We start from the raw sequence: 23313 nt of genomic DNA, 5'->3' as shown, positions 1-23313 counted from the left end.
CTTAGCACAGGTAAACGAAACCAATATAGAACCGAGACAAAATCGCACAAATAAACTGTGACACATAAATAACTAAAAGTCACAATGTTTCACAAACACATCTAAGCCTGCAAACAAACAATTCTGGTAAACAAAAGCAAGGACGTCTCCATTGCATGAGACAAAACGGTCATTGTGTCACGCATCATTACTCAATAAGCCGTCCCTTGTGCCCACTAAACCGGGACGAGAACTAAGGATAAATAAAACATTCAAGTAAATATTTCTTACTTCATTGAATTGAGAAAATATTGATTTACAGAATTGCGTCTGTTAATTTTTCCTAAAAGGCTGAGCTTGGTTACGATGCTGCCACTTTATTGATTTTAAGTTATGTAAAATTTGTAACTGCGTACGTCACAACACTGCGTCATTGAAGTAAATATGTTTATTGATGACATCACTCTGTATGTATTTTAGATTTCAAATAGAGATATTTATATAAAACTAGCTTTCACCCACAACTTAGTCCTCGTGGCCGGAATATGTTTGCTGACTGAATTATTTTTACTAACCGAGATAAAAAGTAGATTTAACTTATATTCTTCTTCACCCATATAGTACGTGTATTCGTATGACAAATATCATAGTGATTGGTTGAACCGTTAAAGCACTATAAAGTACAAAGGAACAAACTATTTTATTTATTTATTTATTTATTCTTTATTGTACACAGAAAAAAATTACAACATATAATATATATATAAAATAAAGATGTACAACAGGCGAGCTTAACTCTGTAAGAGTTCTCTTCCAGCAAACCCTGAGTGGAAAGGAGCATTAATTATTAGCGGGCAGTATGCGTACAATAACTATCTTACTTTCACATGTATAATATTAGTAAGGATTACTAATTTTCAATTTCCACTAAAATCAGTGATTTAATAGACTTAATAGACACTCTGTATGAGTGTGTATGATATGTTGTGAACAATAGAATACCCATTTTTTTTTAAATAATGTATATTATAAACAAACAATTACTACAATCCAAATCTCGACTAAAATAGAATAGAAAAACTATACGAATAGATAGTTTATTTTAGTTACATATATTTTTTTACTAATGATATTAAAAATTATTGAAATTTTGCCAATGGAAAATACTTTTTACTCAATTAGAGTCGTTAGAGTACGGGCGGAAAGTTAAAAGGAATGGAAAGTTAAATTTTTCCATGTAAAATATAAAGCATAAACATTTTTTTAAATTATTAAATATTATAATTATGATTTTTATAGTTTTATATCCAAATTAATGATGAACTGACCTCATACCTCGTTCCGACTACGTGATCACAAGCAGTTTGGAATAACCACAGCGATGTCAAGTCATTGTTGTTAAATTAAGCAATCATAACAGCTTATTGACGTCCATGCCCACTAGTGTGCATAAGTCCTTTCCCAATATAAATCAGCAACATCATCTTCCTATCCTTATCTCAATTATTTAGGGTCGTCATTATATGTTTACTTTTTTCATTCATCTCTATTCGCAGTCATTTCCGCATTTACTCCCACTCCGGCCATATCATCTTTCACACAATCCATCCTTGTCTTTTAAGGTCTTCCTCTACCTTTATAGATATCCACATTCATACTTAATACTATATTTAAAGCAAGCTCTTCGTCCTCATATTTTAAAAATTCGAAACTAATTTTAATTAGTTAATTCCATTCCATAGACAAACAACGACAAGTAATTTCTGTTAACCCATTTACCTATCTGAAGATAATAAAAGCAAATCACAAAGGCGGAAGAGATTGTTGTTTTTCAATATGTTGCCGGTACGGGTGGGAATATTTTCGGCCATAAAAGCTCGGGATTGATTTTTATCCCCAACATAACAATAACATAAGGTAGGACGCGGAGTTAGTAGGTACCTGTTCTATTTCATTTGAGTGAAGCAAGATGGCCGTTTTGACGGAAGTCCCATTGTGTTATTGTTGCACCGTGCATTATGGAGTATTATTAACAACAAGCAATATTGTTTACATTTGCTTATGTTGTATTTTACAACGCTTTCAAAATATGTTATGCATTCGTCCGTATTCTTTGTATGTTATGTGATTATGATACCATTTCTGATAGAATAGATAGAATTTATTTCTGTATTGGTTTTATTTATTTTATTGTGTTCTCATTTCATGTTACATACTTTCTTTACAGAACCATATAGACATTTTCTAGAATGTAACAGAAATGGCCGATGTAAAATAACTGTCATAACAAGCTTAAAGATAGATTATAGAAAGTTTAATGAAATTATACGTGAATTCAAACTTTGGATGTTTATTATTTAATTACGCATAAACGGCTTAATGAATTGAATGTAATTTAGCTTACAGATTGATTATATTTAAAATAATTACATTTATAAGATACTCTTCTCAACTTCCCAAATATTTAGCTAGTAGTTTTATTCTATTTTCATCATAATTTTCTTCACCTTAAAATGTTCTCAATGATCAGTTCCAGCATCAGAAAATAATTATGGAACTAGCTTCAGAACTATGACTTATTTTTCTTTTATGTAACGAAATTGAAAGCATTAGCATTCTTGGGAGTGGCATTGACGAAATAAATTTAATCAAATTAGATCGAATGGATTAAAATTGACGTGAAGACAAATAATATACTTATAGAATGAACTGCAAATAATAAGCTCTTATTTTAAGTAGCAAGTAACTAAGCTGTAAACCGTTAGCTGATGGTTTCTGGCCAAAGCCTAATAAATAAATAAAAAAGCTGTGAACTGTTTATACTATCAATCGTCAATATTGGCATTCATTGATTAAAATTAATTCAACATCGCTTGTGCAAAATTCCTATTTAATAATAAATTGTAACTAATTATTTTCAAACTGTTATTAGACAATTAGGAAATCAGACGTAATATTACTTAGTTCAATATTAAAATACCTGACTTAATAAATATTTTTTTTACAAAACCAAGACCTCGTTTATAATGTAGCAATATTTGTCTATCTATTTGCCAAAACTGTAAATATTTAAGTTCGATTAAAATGAAACTTTGCACTGTAATATGAGATAAATAATGAAAATTTATAAAAACAACTTTATATATATTTTTTTAATATTCCTTCCTATCGTTTGGAAGAAATTACAGCAACAAAAAATTGCAATTTAGTATATCTCTAAATTAACTAGTCTATAAAATTTTAATTAAATACAGTCTAATAACAATACAATATGTATCTTCATTAAAGTTATGCCATAGTAACTTCGTGTGTTTATTACATAGTTTAGGTACTAATCAATCTCACTGAAATCTTAATTAATCGTATTCTAGACATGTATTAGTATTAAGTCTCTATTAAATTTATGAAATTCATAGAGATGTTTGAATAATATGCTTTCATTTTTTTTTATTGCACAGATATATAATCTTACTAATCCTAATTAAAAATATGTCTGTAAATATATGTTCATGTATTGTTTACACAATTGCCTATAGACAGACTATAGTATTAATTTTATCCTAATTCATGCGGGCAGAGTCTTGGGGATAAGTTATATTTATTATTAGGGGAGTGTAATATACATATTGCAATATCTATATGCTTTTGTTTCAATATATTAGTAAGTATCCAATATATAGATATTGTAACATTTACAACGAATATGTTAAAATTTTGTTATCCAAAAAATAATATTTAATAACAGACTTAACTATATTTGAAAATATGGACGAGTGGCGGTCATCCACCGTGCGTTTTTCAAGGCACTTTCTTCCACGCACAACCATTCTTAGGAATCAACTTCCAGCAACAGTATTTCCGAACCGATACGACAACATAACCTTCAAGAAAAGAGTATATTCCTTTTTAAAAGGCCGGCAGCACACCTGCAATGCCGCTGGTGAGTGATCATGGGCGGCAGTAGTCACTTACCATCAAGTGAGCCGAATGCTCGTTTGCCCCCTGTGTTGTAAAAAAAATAGATATCCGACCGATATTAGTGGTATCGAAATGGGCGATGAATTTTTTTCCACCATCAATGTCCAGAGAAGCCCAATATATAGACATAGGATCGGTATCCATGCCTATTTGTTATTAATAATTACAGAGTAATATTAAAAATATCAATTTTGTATCCTATGTATTCATAGGGAGATTTAGGTAGGTAGATATAGAGGTAAGTACATAATTTGCGGCATTTGCCTGTGGCTTCAAGCGTTAATGAAGCCTCATCGTCTGAGCGTCGGATTCATTAACTCTCCCGAACTGCCGCACAGACCATTGCACAACTCTCATTATTATAATCATATTTTGTACAAATTATGCCTGATTTAGCGGTTGAATGCACAACGTGGTAATTGGAATCAGTACTGATAAATAATTGTTCTTTTAGTATTTACTGTATTTTTTTTTATATCAAAAAAGTGATAATTTAGGCACTAGTGAGGGATGATAAGTAAGAATGAACGGGCAGGTCAATTAGCTGAATTCCAGGTATAATCATCACGATAGTTTCCAAGGGGATCGCGGGGAGGTCAACCTAATAGGACCATATTGTTAACAATGGGACTGGTAGTTCGCATTACTAACAATCTATTCCTACCGTGTGTAAACGATTACCTTAGTCTATATTATCCTTGATGCCCAAGGATGAATAGCATGTTTTAAAAAAAATATTAAGTATGAATATATAAATAGCTATAAAGATATAGAAAGACCTAAAAGACATAGATAAACTATGTGAAAGACTATATTGAAATATAAATGTATGCGAATTTGTCTTATTAATAATATACAGTGGGAACAGAAATTACTAACTTTAAGAAAAATAATTAACACATGTGGGTTTTTATAACGTAAATATATAAAATATTTACTCTAAATATATTTTAACGTGTTTCTTCGTATAAAAATTTATATTTTTAATCATAACACAATATGAAACCAACTTTAGGGTAGGTATATTATTTTAAATTCACGATCGGTACTTAACGCGACGCGATTACAGATAAATAGTATCTAAAACCTATTTTTTCTTGTCGACGTTTTGACGTGGATTTCACCAAATCGTGGTCATAGCAGGACTGAAGTGTATGACAGCCCGCGCAGTTTTTTCGGCCACCCTCACATTATCACTTTTGTCGTCTATATTCTGTGGAAGGATCGTTCTTGAGTGGCGACCCCGTCCAACCATATGGAATGTAGGACGAAATTTCGCATTAGTTAGGGCAAAAAATTGTTACACGAAGTGTAGTGGTGATATCTGTTTGGATTCATATCTATGGGTACAATATAATAGACAACGAACCGAATAAGTGAATAAATTTATCTCGCTTAATGGATTTCTTAAAAGCCTGCCAAGACTACCGTGGCTCCCACCCATACCTACAAAATAAAGCGAAATTCTTCTAAACGGCCTTTTGATTGTTCAACTCTGAAATCAAACGGTGAGATATAAAAGTATATCATAAAATTAAGATTACACTGACTCGTCATGATTATGATAGAAGATCTGTTAACAGAAAACAACTGAAAGTATTATCATTAAGAATAAAATCGGCGCTTTTTGTACTATTGAAGCATTTCATGATTGATCACTTTTGAATTGCTCTTTTTTGAATGAGATAATTAGAACTATTATCACACTAGTAATCCACCCCGGCTTCACAAGAGTGGGTAAATAGGGAATAATATATAGCGTTTGTTAATCGCTTACTAAAGGTGAAATAATGTTTAAAATCAGTTATGTAATTGCGTAGTTTATCCATTACAAACATAAAACAATTGAAATCTTTCTAATATTAGTAGATATTATATCATACTAATAAAACTCAAGAAGCAAACTTTTAAACTTGATAAAACCAAATAATATTTATATCAAAAGTAAATCGAAAATGCATAAAGATTTTTTATATTATCAAATCCCTAAAACGGCTCATAAGATTAAACAGGATTGAAAACATGACGCTCCATAATATTTTCGCGGACGGGGAAATAATTACCAAGATATCATCCGAGTAGCGGGTAATAAAAGCAGTCAAAAACACTCGTCTGGAATTAAAAGGAATTTAATAGGCGTAGACATTATTTGAACGTGGCTGTTTTCGGTTGGAAGTAACCGTGTTTAAATTATACACCGTGCTGGCATTTATTTTATGGTACTGGTGTAGGTGTGTACTCGTACATGATGTTAATACAAAAAGAAATGTATTAACATGTGATTTATACACATGTATTATTCTTACGTATTATTTTAAAGAAGTATTAATTTATTTGTCTATACTAATATAATAGAGAAGAAATATTTATTTGTTTACTTTTAATCGATAACATTAAAAACTACTTAACCGATTTTAATAATTCTTACGTCTATAGATAGCTATATGTATGTCATCATATATCATCATAGCCGTTATATATCCAATGCTGAACATAAGACTCCCTCTTAGGGTTTTTGCCAGTAGTTGCCACGCTTAACAGACGGGTTAGAATTCAAATATGGGTGTGTAAAATGTTAAGTTGCCCATCCACAACGAACAGTTAGCCTCTGTCTGCTCCATCATGAATTGTAGTCATAAGATTATTTTTTATAGTTATAGACGCTAAAATTTAAACCCATTGTTCCCTTGTTTTCGCTAGTCGGTTCTGACAATATCCTAAAGATGACCAGAAGTGGTTCTTACATAAACATCTTTCCAACAACAAGACCACTCGGAAATCGAGTATTTTTCTAATTCCAATACGTATTATGTTTACAGATCGACAGAACTGCAACGCTAAGGAGCAGTGTACATCCGAAAAGCGGCGCCATGAGGACGGCGGGGCCCACGTGAGGTCCCGCCACGCTATGGGCTCCAACATCAGCCAGCACTCGGCCAAGGGACTGAAGGGCCGCCGCGCCAGATCCAGCGGAGACTTATGCAATGGCGACAGCAAGAGTCAGACCGAGTCGTCGGTGTGTGGTTCCGTGGTCGGCGACGTCATGGGATGGAACAGGTCGCTACCGAACCATTTAGACGGGAATCGCCATTTGGCAGATTATAGCAGAGTCAATAATAATTACGGAGAATTTGCGACGTACAACCGTTGTCACTCAAAGGGGCGAGGGTTACGCTACAGAGTTTCGAAGTCTGGTAAGTTATATTTATTATTATGTAAATTATACAATTATAATAAATATTTATTTATCGTCTTTACTCACGGATAGTTTCGAACTCGATAGGAACCCTTATTCATGAACTAATAATTATCATAGTTATTATTCCGACAAATAATTACTGAAAAATTAATTAGAAATTAATTTTATTAATAAATATGGAGGTATAATATGTACTTTAATCTTCACGAATGGGCATTACTAAATATATTGTGATGTATGGTTACCGATATCCATCAGATGATTTGTCACTTTTCTATTCCAAAGCATAAAAAAGTAGATTTAAAAATAAATAGATATTTTTCTCATATCAAAGGATATCAAAGCCGTCTTTGTTACGTAGTTAGTGCCACATAGATGCTGCTGTATAGATGTTTCACTGAAAAAGTAAGACAGAATACCTACACAAGTATATCATACAAAATGACTTATAAAAGTATTTTTATATCACTGGAGTGGCAAACAAGCATACGGTCCACCTGATGGTAAGCAGTTACCGTAGCCTATGAACGCCTGCAATATACCCATTATACACGCGTTGCCGACCCTGAAGAAGCCACTTTACTCCTTTTTGAACCCCTTCTGCTATAACTTGAATAGTTCGCCAATGCATGTGGTGTTAACACTCAAAAATTGGGGAGGGGGGATTGTTAATAATGCGGACTACCACTCCCATTGTTAGCAATATGCCCAACCAGGTCGACCTCCACATGGTCCTCCCTGGAACCCATCGTGCTGAAACTAGTCTGCTTTTTCATTCTCACCTATCATCTCTCACTGGTGCACTGCCAATGTTAGCACAGGTGGGGTTATCATTCCATTATCATCCATAAAAAAAAACACTCAAAAATTTACACACACACACACACACACACACACACACACACACACACGTATCGCCTACATTTACGTGAAATACAACATATTTAAACGCTCAATCTACTAAATGCTATAAAGTATTTAAAATTCAGCATAATTTGTTACGTTATGAATAATTGATGAGATTTTAATTATAGAATATTACGGTTATTAAATGTTTTCCATTGTCTGATATAGGGTTGCCAACAGGTATCATCAGATTTGTCCTTATTTAAAGGGCGTCTAAGAGTATCTACTTGGAATTTTGTATACTTTTTTAACATACAGAATCAATTCCACATTCTTTTAATCTTCATCATCACCATATCAGCCTTTAACTTACCACTGCTGAACATTAGCCTCTCCCTTGGGGGGTTTTGCCAGTTGTTACCACGTTTGGCAGGCGGATTGACAACTGCAGCTAGGTTTTAGAGATATTTTGAGAGGGACGCTGCTGCCGATCCTTCGTCCCTTAGTCGACTTTTACAACACCCACAGGAAAAGAAGGGGTAGCCTATTCTATGCCGGGACAACACGGGTACTTCTAATATTACTTTGTTGTATTAGTAAGGCAAATTTAGCATCAAAACATAATCCGTTTAGTTTTCCTGAATTTTGTATTTCATATATCGGTTTTGTTGATTTTACACATAGCAACCTTTGTAAGCAAAGCAAGTCAGGTTGTCTCATTATTTTCGGATTACTACAATTTTTGCAGACTTGCCAATATCTGAGTATTAACTCGGTTCTTCTAAAGCCCAACGCTTGGTTACATTATCCCTCATATCTCCAACTTATTACCAGGAAAACGAAAAAGTAACTCATAAAAAAAAAGATAAAACGCAAAAAGAAACATAACAAGCTAAGTATATTAAAACAGCAAAGTCTTAGCAGATTACAGCTCCGCGTAAACGTTATTAAGACGTATGGCCGACGAGAAAAGTCAATTACCGCTTGCTTTACTAAGCAGATCAACGTTATACGAATAAACATTAACAACGCAACGTTAAATACTGCTGTAAAGCCTGTTTCGGACTTAGTCGGTTGGCGAGTGATTTAGTGAAAAGTATTCCACTCAACTAAATCTATACTAATAAATGTGCAAGTGAGTTTGTGTCTTTATTCGTTTGTTACCTCTTACCACCTTAACGGCTTAACCATTTACTATGTATTTTCTACTCAACTAAATCTATACTAATCAATGTGCAAGTGAGTTTATTTGTTTATTCGTTTGTTATCTTTTATCGCCTTAACCATTCACTATAAATATACACGTAGTATACGGGATGAAGATGGGCATAGGCTTTATCCTGGTCAGTCAACATATCCGATCCGGCCAAACGGACGAAATCGTTGGTAAAAATTATTGAAAATAATTTTAAATTTTATCCCACGAAAAGACAGACCGCCTTTAATAATAAACAAACACGTTTACAAGCCATTTTGACAAAAAATACAGAAATCTATTCATAATTAGCAAAAACTCCGCTTAATATATACAAAAATACAACAAAATTATGGAATTCCTACTTTTTTTAAATCGGTTAAATAGTCTATAATCGCTTGTTTTCTTTTTATATACATAGATCAACTACAAAGGAATAAATACATATTAAGAACGAAAATCTTGAAACATCTCTAAAAGCCTAACTGCGGTTACTAACCTGCCTGCCAAACGTGGCAACTATTGGCAAAACTCCCCTTATGGGGAAGGCTTATTATGTTCAGCAGTGGACAGTTAATGGCTGAAATAATAATAATAATAAAGAACGAAAATAAATAGTGCATGCAATTTCTTCATTCATCTAAGTATATGCGACATTTTATTACAAATATTTGGACGTTGTGACGGTTCGCCTATAGTACAATAGGTTTAATACCATAAGTACATAGAAAAGAAACAGGGGTTCCTATGGGTGACCGCTGCGAAAGCTGAGCTATTTAATATAAACAAACTTTAAAGTCAAGGTTCACAATAGTATACAGAGAAGACGTTACCATATATGAAATATTGACACAGAAAGGAAACTCCTTTGATGTGTTTCCAAAGTGTAGTGGATGTCACAAGAAAATTAAATAAATTAAACAAAAATATATTATATTTTATATTAACCAAATTATAGGTTACCTTTTTATCATCAGGTGTAAAAAAGATACATACAACACAGTTTAATAAGGTTTATGAGAGTCTTTAAAGTTTTATAAATTCGATAATCAATTTAATATAAAATACCAAAATACGTTAACATATAATTAAATTGAATTTAAAGAAAAGTTCAGTTCGAATAATAGGCTAAATCTGATTATTGAAATATCTACCCTTCGGTGACATAATCTATGACGTTATTAGAGAAAGAATAGAAAGAAATAAAAAAAAAAGAGAGACGGCAGATCGGCGGGCGCGCGGGAGTCGCTTTTTAGGAATTGCGCAATAAAAAAGAAAAAGAAAAGAAAAAAATGGCGGGGAGTCGTGTTTTAGGGATTGCGCAATAAAATAAAAAAATAACTGGGATATAGATCTAGGAGGGACTGGATCGATGAAGGGGTTTGAGACCTTAGTGTATCACTATCGATTAAGTGTGTGAAATTAATCAATAGAAGACTGGAGAATCCGGTGAGCTTGTTCCATTTATTACTACGTAGTTAGATTTTTGACTGTGATCGCAGGCAAAGTCTATACTTAATATTTTTCCCAACAACTATTAAAATACGTATTTAGTCGAGTCCATATACCTTTAGGTAATGCGTATATCGTTAAATGCAATCACATTTGAACAAATTTTACATCAATATAATTTACGTACTTACGTTATTTTACTCATATACAAAATCCAATTATATGGTCGTTTGATAGAACTTCATCAATTTGATTCAATGTTCTAATTGTCCAGTTTGGAAAATACTTATTGAATCAACTATTGAACTAGTTTCATATCTAGTTATTATAAAGTATTTATTTATTGAGGATAATAGACTAAAGTGACTATGGTCTGGTCTCATTGCTGGGGAAACAGCCATTGATGAGAGAGAGGGGTTATTGAGTGGCGACCCTGTGAATGCAAGTGCGGTGTGGGCTACCTCCATTGTTTGGAGTGACTGTTTTATGTGTAGTGTGGGGCCGTTCCTTGTGTCAGTCGGTGGAAATTGCCTGTGTTCAGTCGTGGGTTGGTGATGGTTGAGACGATGATGATGATGAAATATTTGTATTTATTACACTATTACAGTGTTGGTTTGGAATATCTGTTCATACTTAACGCTTCATGGTGAAGTGGTTTTATACCATTACTCGGTCGACCAGATTAATGATTCTTAGTCTATATTTGATTATCCATGGCTACATGTGGGGATTTGTTTTACACCAGATGTACAAAGAGACAGCTTAACTGTTGCAAGTGATATTATGTGAATGTAATACTTTTAATACATTATTAATTGTGTTACTAGATAAATTCATGTGACTGTGGGGTGTTTATGGTAAACAAGCCTGTATTGTTTAAATAGATATTTTGTCTTGATTTATTATAAACTTTAATATTGATTTTGTTGTAGTAAGCAAGCTGATAATAACAATTCTGTGTGTATTACTGATTACTAATAATATTTAATTATGCTGATATTATAGGTGTGGATTTATTTCCTAATGGTAATAAAAGTACTAAAAGATTCTCTGACTATAGTTACTCTTAACTAGGTATGAGGTTCAGTATAAAATTGGTACTGTATGACTTGTGAAGCTATGTATTTTACTCATATTTAGAAAGGAAGTTGTCCTGGCGATAAGGTTTGTATGTGTGTTGTTTGTTCATGTTATATTGGCTAGACAAGTTCAGACAGGGTTAATATTAGTGAATATTTACTGGATTTATATTTAATATACATGTTTTGAATATTTTATGGGAATAGTATGGAGATATACAAGTAGTAAAATATAATATTAGTATTTTATAAATTTAATTATTGAGTTATATGTTTGTCGGACTGTATCCAAGGAGATATTATCCTATTAATATCAAGTTAGGACAATTACTTTAAATATTAATGAAGCAAACACTAACACTGATTATTCACTTCTTTAATAAATTTACATTAGAGGTTAGAAATCAAATAGATAGCATATTGGGAAAATCTTCACCACACATGTATTCGAGGAATGTTCTTGATAATTAGTATTGTATGTATATATTATTGCAAATACAATTGCAATAAGAATGTTAAACTTCTAATCTTCTGTTCATTCTTGAATTTGAAAGTAAGCTTGGCTACTGATATGAATATAAAACTGCAGCATTACTGGATACTATTAATTATTTCTGGTGTAAACCATGATTATTTATGTCACTGATAATGTAGTTGTATATTACGGTTGATATATGATGATTTTATATTTAATTATATTAAACAAATACAAATAAACAAACTTGCTAGTATTTGTTACGTTGACAGTTGTGATAGATAATCAAAATTCAATTCAATACATCAATACGTCATTCAATACGTCATTAATGTGACAGATGTCAAACAAAAGGAGATTATACTCGTTATGATTCTATATCTAGGTCTATAGAAAATTTATATAATTTTCAGTTATTTTATAATAACTGTAGGGGAAATATTGGAATTATTTATATGAGAAATTTCACTTAAATGATATGATAATTATTTAAAGACCTAATTTCTTAGGGATTTAATCATGATGATTTAAACATTAAAACACTTGTTTATCTGAGAAATCCTCTTAGTAAATAGGTTTACTAAGACACTAAAAGGAAGTAGATATAGTATAACTATAGTACAGCTACAATAATTGTATGGGACTTACTGTCCTTTCTATACAAATATATATTTAATCTATATCTTTCACATTATAATTATGCAATATATTGCCTCTACTACTACAACATACACAAATAGGACTTATTGTCCTTCCTATATACCTATATATAATAATTGACCTGGCACTTTAATGTGTAATTTATCAGTACTGATGACAACAACCAATTAGGACTTATAGTCCTCTTTATAAAGCTACATAATTATTTAATCTGATTATTTCACAATGTGATTAATCAAACCTCTACAAATATTACAAAAGATCTCTATTACTCTCAACACAATAATAGCTTGTTGGACTTAGTGTCCTCAAACTTATAGAAAACCCAACTGGTTATTTCACGAGACGTTGTTAACTTGTGATTAATCAGTGTCTTTTAAAGGACTTATAGTTCCTTTAGATATATCTCTCTGAATAAATAATTGGTTAATTCACAATGTGGTTAATCAACAATAATATTATATATAATTGACTGGACTTATAGTTCATTCAATAGCACTCATTACTTTTAGTAGCTCTCGACCTATGGGTTGGACTACTCGTTCTTAGGCTCTGGCCTAATCAACAGATGTAACTTGAACCTTGAGTATTCTTGGTATTAAGTAAATAATATTAAATTGACAATGCTATGTTATGATATAGCAATTATCAACATTATATGGCTTGGCCAATTCCGGGGTGTGGAAGGTATCCCCTATCACACAAATCTTCATCTCTATCGGACTGTCTTCACAGGTGATCTCTAATGTCACATTATAGAGCCGAAGGGTTATGTCCCATCAAAGTAAGTTCTGGTGTCTGGGTGATCTCGCTTCTTGGTCTGATCTCTTGTGGAGCCGAAGGGAAACCCCCATTGAGTAAGCTCGTAACAGGGTGACGCTGGGAAACAGTTTCGTACTGTTAGTGGGTGATCTCTATGTCGCCATATAGGACTGAAAGGGTCATCGCCCATGAGTAAGCTCTCGTGTCGGAGTGATCCTGGGATTTCAGTTCCGATCCGTTTGCCTCTGGCAAACACTAATTTATACTGGAAGCATCGTGGGGCTGGTGGAGCCACTGTAATGTTGAAGTAAATGTACTTATGTTTGGTTTGGAACTGAGAATACTCATTCCCTTATTACCATCAGAGTGCATTAATAAATAGTAATACCCTTCCCTACCTTTTGGAGGAAGAGTTATAGATAGTTGGAAAGTCTTCCACTGGTCCGGGCGTGTGAGGGGCCCGACCGCTCCCCCATTTTTTTATTATTACAGTTATTCTGTAATTTACTATTAAATTAACATAACTTCCTTGTTACATGAATTATGAGTATAATTCATTAATTATTCTTAATCATTAAAGATTTATCAATCATCTTCATTATTTAACTCCTATCATATACCAATTAAAGAACCTTTTGGTTATTACACACACAACGGGTCCTACATTACTAGACGATCACACATTTATTTATCTGGCCAGATGATCAAGTGTTCTACTATAAGATCTGTTCAATATTATGTGTTTATTGTAAGGGTTTATATGATTCATAGGATGTTTGGGGTGTATAAGGCAATATAGGTATGGGGTTATATTGAGGGTGTTAAGCCATTCTTTAGAGTAGGTTTCATTGGATTTTCATAGATTTCATTAGGTTAAGCCTTCGTAGGCTTTTCTTAGGCTTTGTAAGTTTTCCATGTGTAGCTTAGTTTAGAGGGTAGTTATTATAAGGGGTGCGAAAAGGGGGGGACCATCACAATTGGTGCCGTGACCAGGATATAATTGGTTCATGGCTATTTACATATCAGATCAATAAGAACACTTGGTCACAATTGGAGCTTGTGACTTCAGGGATTGGTTATTAAAATATGAAGGAGTATAAAGTTAAACAGTAATATCTGCTAATAGTATAACTCAAAACCAACTTTGATGATTATGACTAAATAATTATACCGTCATAGATCTAGGATTTGGACCTAATTTCATGATTTCTATGTCTATAGGTAAATAGTTTTTATTGTTATTTCATGTTTTTAGGATTTAAATTACCAAATTCATTTAATGGTTATCTATTGTAGTCAATTGTACAACAAATTTACATAATTTGGTTTATTTTTCATTTACTCTATATCACTTGAGTAAATAATATTAGAAATACACTAATAGGCAAATAACAATAGCAGCAAGGATAGCTTGCTAGGTTACGAGTATATTCAGTACACATTGATCTAATTTTATGCTACAGGACACATTTATTATTCTTTTGCTTCATTAATTCTCAATACTTACTGAACTATTTATTTAACATTATATAAATTTTATAAACAATAATTATGCTATAATGACTTATACATAAAATTTATTAAATTCTTTTTATTATTAAAGAAATAATTTAAGATGAATTAATGACATTATTTATTTCTGAGGAAATATCCAATTGACTTTTATTTCATAAACTTTTATGATGCAATGACATTGATTATATATATAAAAAAAAAAAAAAATTAAATAATTATGATTTGATTTTGATCATCCTAAGATGTTTAAATAGCTTATATAATGTTTTATAGGGGGTTTCAAGTTGCAAGTTAGACGTTTCATAAAATATCATTAAGGTTAGTTAGGGCCTTTAGTTACTTTATTTGATTACCTAAATTTGAAAATTTAATTAGGTGTTTTCATGTTGTTAAATTTAATTCCAACAATTTATTAGGATGCTATTATAATATTTTATTTATGGTTCTGTACATAATTCCTTTATTCCACTTTACAATTATATTTCAGATTTTATATGATTATTCGCTTATTTTGACTTAGACACTTATTATAAAAAAAAAAAAAAAAAAAAAACTTTATACTTATATCAGAGGGAGATTTTGTAGGTTATTTATTCAAGTACACTCTTTACATGCCTAAGTATTTTACATACTTAGATTTTGCGCACACTTAGTTATTTAGTTCTTTGTAGTTGCACATAACACAAGACATCTGTATCTTTTGAAATAATAATTTATTGTACAAAATAAATTAATTGATGTATCTAATGTAGTTGTTTGTATTTATGTTAGGTTTGCTATTGTGATCTTTTGGGGGAGGCGATGGGGGTGTCTATCTACCTATCTAATGGGGTTACATAATATTTTATTATAAAACTTATTGATCATGTTATTTCTGAGAGTATTAAGAAATAGTCATTGGTAATTTAAGTATATTAAAGGAATTTATTATAATAAGAGTTTTAAACTATGGGGGCCGTTTGTATTATTTTATGCAACATATTTATAGGAGTCTTAAAATTGGGGGGCCGTGCAAAATTTGTCAGACAGATAAGAGTTTTAAACTATGGGGCCGTTTGTATTATTTTATGCAACATATTTATAGGAGTTTTAAAATTGGGGGGCCGTGCAAAATTTGTCAGATAGGGGGGCCGGTGGCGATAAATTATTAATTATATAAGCTTTACTTCTATGATTAAAATTAATAATAAAAATTAAATTTATTTGAATTTTGTTAGGGACTATTATTTTTTTATTCAATGAACACTAGGTTATTTCTTAGATGAAATATGTATTTGTGGTTACTTAGACGCTTCATAAAGTTTTATTCGTATTGTTTAAATTTATTTTTAACAAATTTATTTGAACATCTTCATTTTAATATTTAATTAACTTGGGATTTTATCTAATCATTTATTTACACTTAGACAATTATTATAGGATTCTTTCTTTTTGCATTTGTTACATTTTAATGCTTAGATTTTTCACTTCATTTCGCTTTAGGTTTTCTATTTAGGCTCTTTCGCTTGTTGATACATTACACTCATACATTTAGGCTTTTATTCTGAACTTCCACTTAGATATTTAACTTGTATCTTTAAATAGATACTTTATCTAAATTTACTGATACAAATAACGTATCTATTAGGTTCTTTACTTGAAGCTCTTCACTATTTAGGTTTTATACATTTAGACTCCTCACATACTTAGGCTTTTCATACATTTAGGTTTTATAGACTCCTTTACACACATTTAGGATTGTATTCATTTATGCTGTTTATGATATTGTAATTACATGCATTGAATTTATTACATATAAATAAACGAGTATAAAAATTTTAATTATAAAATTTAATGGATTCACTCTATCATTACAGCGTATGCAAATTAATTATAAATAATTATTTACAAATCTATTCATAAATAAATATTATGCTTAATTATTAATATATTGAGTAGAAATTTTAAGGCTATTCATACACATAACATACAACAACACATAACTTCGGGTTTAAAGATCTTTTTAATACTTTTATTGTTTTGAGTCTTAAGAATGTCAGAGTGTTAGGCTAGTATCGATGAATCAATGAAAAATTTAAATGATGTAATTACGCTGTAAAGTTAAATTATATACACATATGTGAAGTACATTTTTAGGGTTGGAAAAAAATTGTAACAATAAACTTATCTTGTTGTAATTATCAATCCGGTAAACTCCTTGATAATTAGGGGGCCGGATGTGACGGTTCGCCTATAGTACAATAGGTTTAATACCATAAGTACATAGAAAAGAAACAGGGGTTCCTATGGGTGACCGCTGCGAAAGCTGAGCTATTTAATATAAACAAACTTTAAAGTCAAGGTTCACAATAGTATACAGAGAAGACGTTACCATATATGAAATATTGACACAGAAAGGAAACTCCTTTGATGTGTTTCCAAAGTGTAGTGGATGTCACAAGAAAATTAAATAAATTAAACAAAAATATATTATATTTTATATTAACCAAATTATAGGTTACCTTTTTATCATCAGGTGTAAAAAAGATACATACAACACAGTTTAATAAGGTTTATGAGAGTCTTTAAAGTTTTATAAATTCGATAATCAATTTAATATAAAATACCAAAATACGTTAACATATAATTAAATTGAATTTAAAGAAAAGTTCAGTTCGAATAATAGGCTAAATCTGATTATTGAAATATCTACCCTTCGGTGACATAATCTATGACGTTATTAGAGAAAGAATAGAAAGAAATAAAAAAAAAAAGAGAGACGGCAGATCGGCGGGCGCGCGGGAGTCGCTTTTTAGGGATTGCGCAATAAAAAAAAAAAAAAAAAGAAAAAAATGGCGGGGAGTCGTGTTTTAGGGATTGCGCAATAAAATAAAAAAATAACTGGGATATAGATCTAGGAGGGACTGGATCGATGAAGGGGTTTGAGACCTTAGTGTATCACTATCGATTAAGTGTGTGAAATTAATCAATAGAAGACTGGAGAATCCGGTGAGCTTGTTCCATTTATTACTACGTAGTTAGATTTTTGACTGTGATCGCAGGCAAAGTCTATACTTAATATTTTTCCCAACAACTATTAAAATACGTATTTAGTCGAGTCCATATACCTTTAGGTAATGCGTATATCGTTAAATGCAATCACATTTGAACAAATTTTACATCAATATAATTTACGTACTTACGTTATTTTACTCATATACAAAATCCAATTATATGGTCGTTTGATAGAACTTCATCAATTTGATTCAATGTTCTAATTGTCCAGTTTGGAAAATACTTATTGAATCAACTATTGAACTAGTTTCATATCTAGTTATTATAAAGTATTTATTTATTGAGGATAATAGACTAAAGTGACTATGGTCTGGTCTCATTGCTGGGGAAACAGCCATTGATGAGAGAGAGGGGTTATTGAGTGGCGACCCTGTGAATGCAAGTGCGGTGTGGGCTACCTCCATTGTTTGGAGTGACTGTTTTATGTGTATTGTGGGGGCGTTCCTTGTGTCAGTCGGTGGAAATTGCCTGTGTTCAGTCGTGGGTTGGTGATGGTTGAGACGATGATGATGATGAAATATTTGTATTTATTACACTATTACAGTGTTGGTTTGGAATATCTGTTCATACTTAACGCTTCATGGTGAAGTGGTTTTATACCATTACTCGGTCGACCAGATTAATGATTCTTAGTCTATATTTGATTATCCATGGCTACATGTGGGGATTTGTTTTACACCAGATGTACAAAGAGACAGCTTAACTGTTGCAAGTGATATTATGTGAATGTAATACTTTTAATACATTATTAATTGTGTTACTAGATAAATTCATGTGACTGTGGGGTGTTTATGGTAAACAAGCCTGTATTGTTTAAATAGATATTTTGTCTTGATTTATTATAAACTTTAATATTGATTTTGTTGTAGTAAGCAAGCTGATAATAACAATTCTGTGTGTATTACTGATTACTAATAATATTTAATTATGCTGATATTATAGGTGTGGATTTATTTCCTAATGGTAATAAAAGTACTAAAAGATTCTCTGACTATAGTTACTCTTAACTAGGTATGAGGTTCAGTATAAAATTGGTACTGTATGACTTGTGAAGCTATGTATTTTACTCATATTTAGAAAGGAAGTTGTCCTGGCGATAAGGTTTGTATGTGTGTTGTTTGTTCATGTTATATTGGCTAGACAAGTTCAGACAGGGTTAATATTAGTGAATATTTACTGGATTTATATTTAATATACATGTTTTGAATATTTTATGGGAATAGTATGGAGATATACAAGTAGTAAAATATAATATTAGTATTTTATAAATTTAATTATTGAGTTATATGTTTGTCGGACTGTATCCAAGGAGATATTATCCTATTAATATCAAGTTAGGACAATTACTTTAAATATTAATGAAGCAAACACTAACACTGATTATTCACTTCTTTAATAAATTTACATTAGAGGTTAGAAATCAAATAGATAGCATATTGGGAAAATCTTCACCACACATGTATTCGAGGAATGTTCTTGATAATTAGTATTGTATGTATATATTATTGCAAATACAATTGCAATAAGAATGTTAAACTTCTAATCTTCTGTTCATTCTTGAATTTGAAAGTAAGCTTGGCTACTGATATGAATATAAAACTGCAGCATTACTGGATACTATTAATTATTTCTGGTGTAAACCATGATTATTTATGTCACTGATAATGTAGTTGTATATTACGGTTGATATATGATGATTTTATATTTAATTATATTAAACAAATACAAATAAACAAACTTGCTAGTATTTGTTACGTTGACAGTTGTGATAGATAATCAAAATTCAATTCAATACATCAATACGTCATTCAATACGTCATTAATGTGACAGATGTCAAACAAAAGGAGATTATACTCGTTATGATTCTATATCTAGGTCTATAGAAAATTTATATAATTTTCAGTTATTTTATAATAACTGTAGGGGAAATATTGGAATTATTTATATGAGAAATTTCACTTAAATGATATGATAATTATTTAAAGACCTAATTTCTTAGGGATTTAATCATGATGATTTAAACATTAAAACACTTGTTTATCTGAGAAATCCTCTTAGTAAATAGGTTTACTAAGACACTAAAAGGAAGTAGATATAGTATAACTATAGTACAGCTACAATAATTGTATGGGACTTACTGTCCTTTCTATACAAATATATATTTAATCTATATCTTTCACATTATAATTATGCAATATATTGCCTCTACTACTACAACATACACAAATAGGACTTATTGTCCTTCCTATATACCTATATATAATAATTGACCTGGCACTTTAATGTGTAATTTATCAGTACTGATGACAACAACCAATTAGGACTTATAGTCCTCTTTATAAAGCTACATAATTATTTAATCTGATTATTTCACAATGTGATTAATCAAACCTCTACAAATATTACAAAAGATCTCTATTACTCTCAACACAATAATAGCTTGTTGGACTTAGTGTCCTCAAACTTATAGAAAACCCAACTGGTTATTTCACGAGACGTTGTTAACTTGTGATTAATCAGTGTCTTTTAAAGGACTTATAGTTCCTTTAGATATATCTCTCTGAATAAATAATTGGTTAATTCACAATGTGGTTAATCAACAATAATATTATATATAATTGACTGGACTTATAGTTCATTCAATAGCACTCATTACTTTTAGTAGCTCTCGACCTATGGGTTGGACTACTCGTTCTTAGGCTCTGGCCTAATCAACAGATGTAACTTGAACCTTGAGTATTCTTGGTATTAAGTAAATAATATTAAATTGACAATGCTATGTTATGATATAGCAATTATCAACATTATATGGCTTGGCCAATTCCGGGGTGTGGAAGGTATCCCCTATCACACAAATCTTCATCTCTATCGGACTGTCTTCACAGGTGATCTCTAATGTCACATTATAGAGCCGAAGGGTTATGTCCCATCAAAGTAAGTTCTGGTGTCTGGGTGATCTCGCTTCTTGGTCTGATCTCTTGTGGAGCCGAAGGGAAACCCCCATTGAGTAAGCTCGTAACAGGGTGACGCTGGGAAACAGTTTCGTACTGTTAGTGGGTGATCTCTATGTCGCCATATAGGACTGAAAGGGTCATCGCCCATGAGTAAGCTCTCGTGTCGGAGTGATCCTGGGATTTCAGTTCCGATCCGTTTGCCTCTGGCAAACACTAATTTATACTGGAAGCATCGTGGGGCTGGTGGAGCCACTGTAATGTTGAAGTAAATGTACTTATGTTTGGTTTGGAACTGAGAATACTCATTCCCTTATTACCATCAGAGTGCATTAATAAATAGTAATACCCTTCCCTACCTTTTGGAGGAAGAGTTATAGATAGTTGGAAAGTCTTCCACTGGTCCGGGCGTGTGAGGGGCCCGACCGCTCCCCCATTTTTTTATTATTACAGTTATTCTGTAATTTACTATTAAATTAACATAACTTCCTTGTTACATGAATTATGAGTATAATTCATTAATTATTCTTAATCATTAAAGATTTATCAATCATCTTCATTATTTAACTCCTATCATATACCAATTAAAGAACCTTTTGGTTATTACACACACAACGGGTCCTACATTACTAGACGATCACACATTTATTTATCTGGCCAGATGATCAAGTGTTCTACTATAAGATCTGTTCAATATTATGTGTTTATTGTAAGGGTTTATATGATTCATAGGATGTTTGGGGTGTATAAGGCAATATAGGTATGGGGTTATATTGAGGGTGTTAAGCCATTCTTTAGAGTAGGTTTCATTGGATTTTCATAGATTTCATTAGGTTAAGCCTTCGTAGGCTTTTCTTAGGCTTTGTAAGTTTTCCATGTGTAGCTTAGTTTAGAGGGTAGTTATTATAAGGGGTGCGAAAAGGGGGGGACCATCACAACGTACATCCAGACTACTGTATCAACATATATATACTAATAAAAAAACACATTACAACATTACATTTTAGTAATCGAATAAAAAATATTCTACTAAACCATAAATTGATTATTCGGGTACGCGTTTACCTGTTAAATTGCTCGCCAATCGACTAAATCACTCCGAACTAGGCTTAAGAGAGTTCAGAAAATTTTGGTAATTAGGAAGTCATTGTGCTTTAAAATTTATTGCATGTTGTTAAAGTGCTTTCGTTGCTATCAGTACATGATGTACGATAATAAGTTAAGTAAAAAAAAAAGTTAATAACAAAAAGTTTTGCATTTATTTTACGGCTTGAAGCTATTAACTGCAGGAAAGTAGGACGAGAATAGCATGATAAACCAAATTAAGAGCCGGATGAGATCCTTAATTGAATTATATTTAAACATAATTATATGCGTAAAACAATTATAATTGTTTACAAATACGTATTCTTTTTTTATTCAAACGATGTATTTTCAATCAACCTCATATTGATACTAATATTTTCCTCAATTTTAAACCTATTTACATGATTCTTTTTTTACGTTAACAGTTCTTTGATGTTCATAACTTTATCTATATAATTTTGTCAAGATTAAAGTCGATTATTTTTTAGAATATAAATAGAATAAATAAGAAAATACGAATTTATAATACTAATAATTTAATAGCGGGATGTAGATCCAATTCCGTCAATCAGCTCCTCGCCTGTAGCACTACTCGGAAGTTACGTTACATGAATATGAAACGAGGATATTTTTAATCTATTATAATTTTGTATACGAAAATAGAACTGCTATATTGTTTGGAACAACCGATAACATACAATTTATTTTTAAATGTGAACTGGACATGTAGGACTGTCGACCCCCATGTGGGCGTTGCCCACATAAAGATTACAAAGATTAATTAATAAATAGTCGAATAGCTTCAAATTATTTTTCGTTAATTATACATTGGATAATGGATTTTACATACCTACCTAATTTACGAACATCAACAGTGTCTAATGATACATTTGCATTTGAATATAATTTTAACAATAAATAATCCTATCTATACTAAAAAAAATAGGCAATATTTACCTATATAATTTATAGAACTTTAATCCAAGATTTTAATTTCAAATTTATATTACTGGCACCAAACTTCAGAACAAGCATACTGGCACATTTGCGTTCGATATTCGAAATTCAAAGACAAAATAAT

General features: G+C 31.4%; 1 protein-coding gene across 5 annotated transcripts in view; it reads left to right on the top strand.

The window, feature by feature from the left end:
* Positions 1-23313, top strand: part of LOC113512452 (uncharacterized) — a 140763-nt gene that overhangs the window by 31654 nt on the left and 85796 nt on the right. For all 5 annotated transcript variants that reach the window (XM_026896342.3, XM_031907093.2, XM_031907092.2 and 2 more), the window contains exon 2: positions 6777-7151. In XM_026896342.3, the coding sequence (XP_026752143.3) occupies positions 6777-7151 (375 nt within the window). The remainder of the gene's footprint in view (positions 1-6776; positions 7152-23313) is intronic.

This window comes from Galleria mellonella, unplaced genomic scaffold, assembly GCF_026898425.1.
Source record: "Galleria mellonella isolate WM207_F2 unplaced genomic scaffold, CSIRO_AGI_GalMel_v1 utg64, whole genome shotgun sequence".
NCBI lineage: Eukaryota > Metazoa > Arthropoda > Insecta > Lepidoptera > Pyralidae > Galleria > Galleria mellonella.
This window is presented reverse-complemented; position numbering and strand designations above follow the sequence as displayed.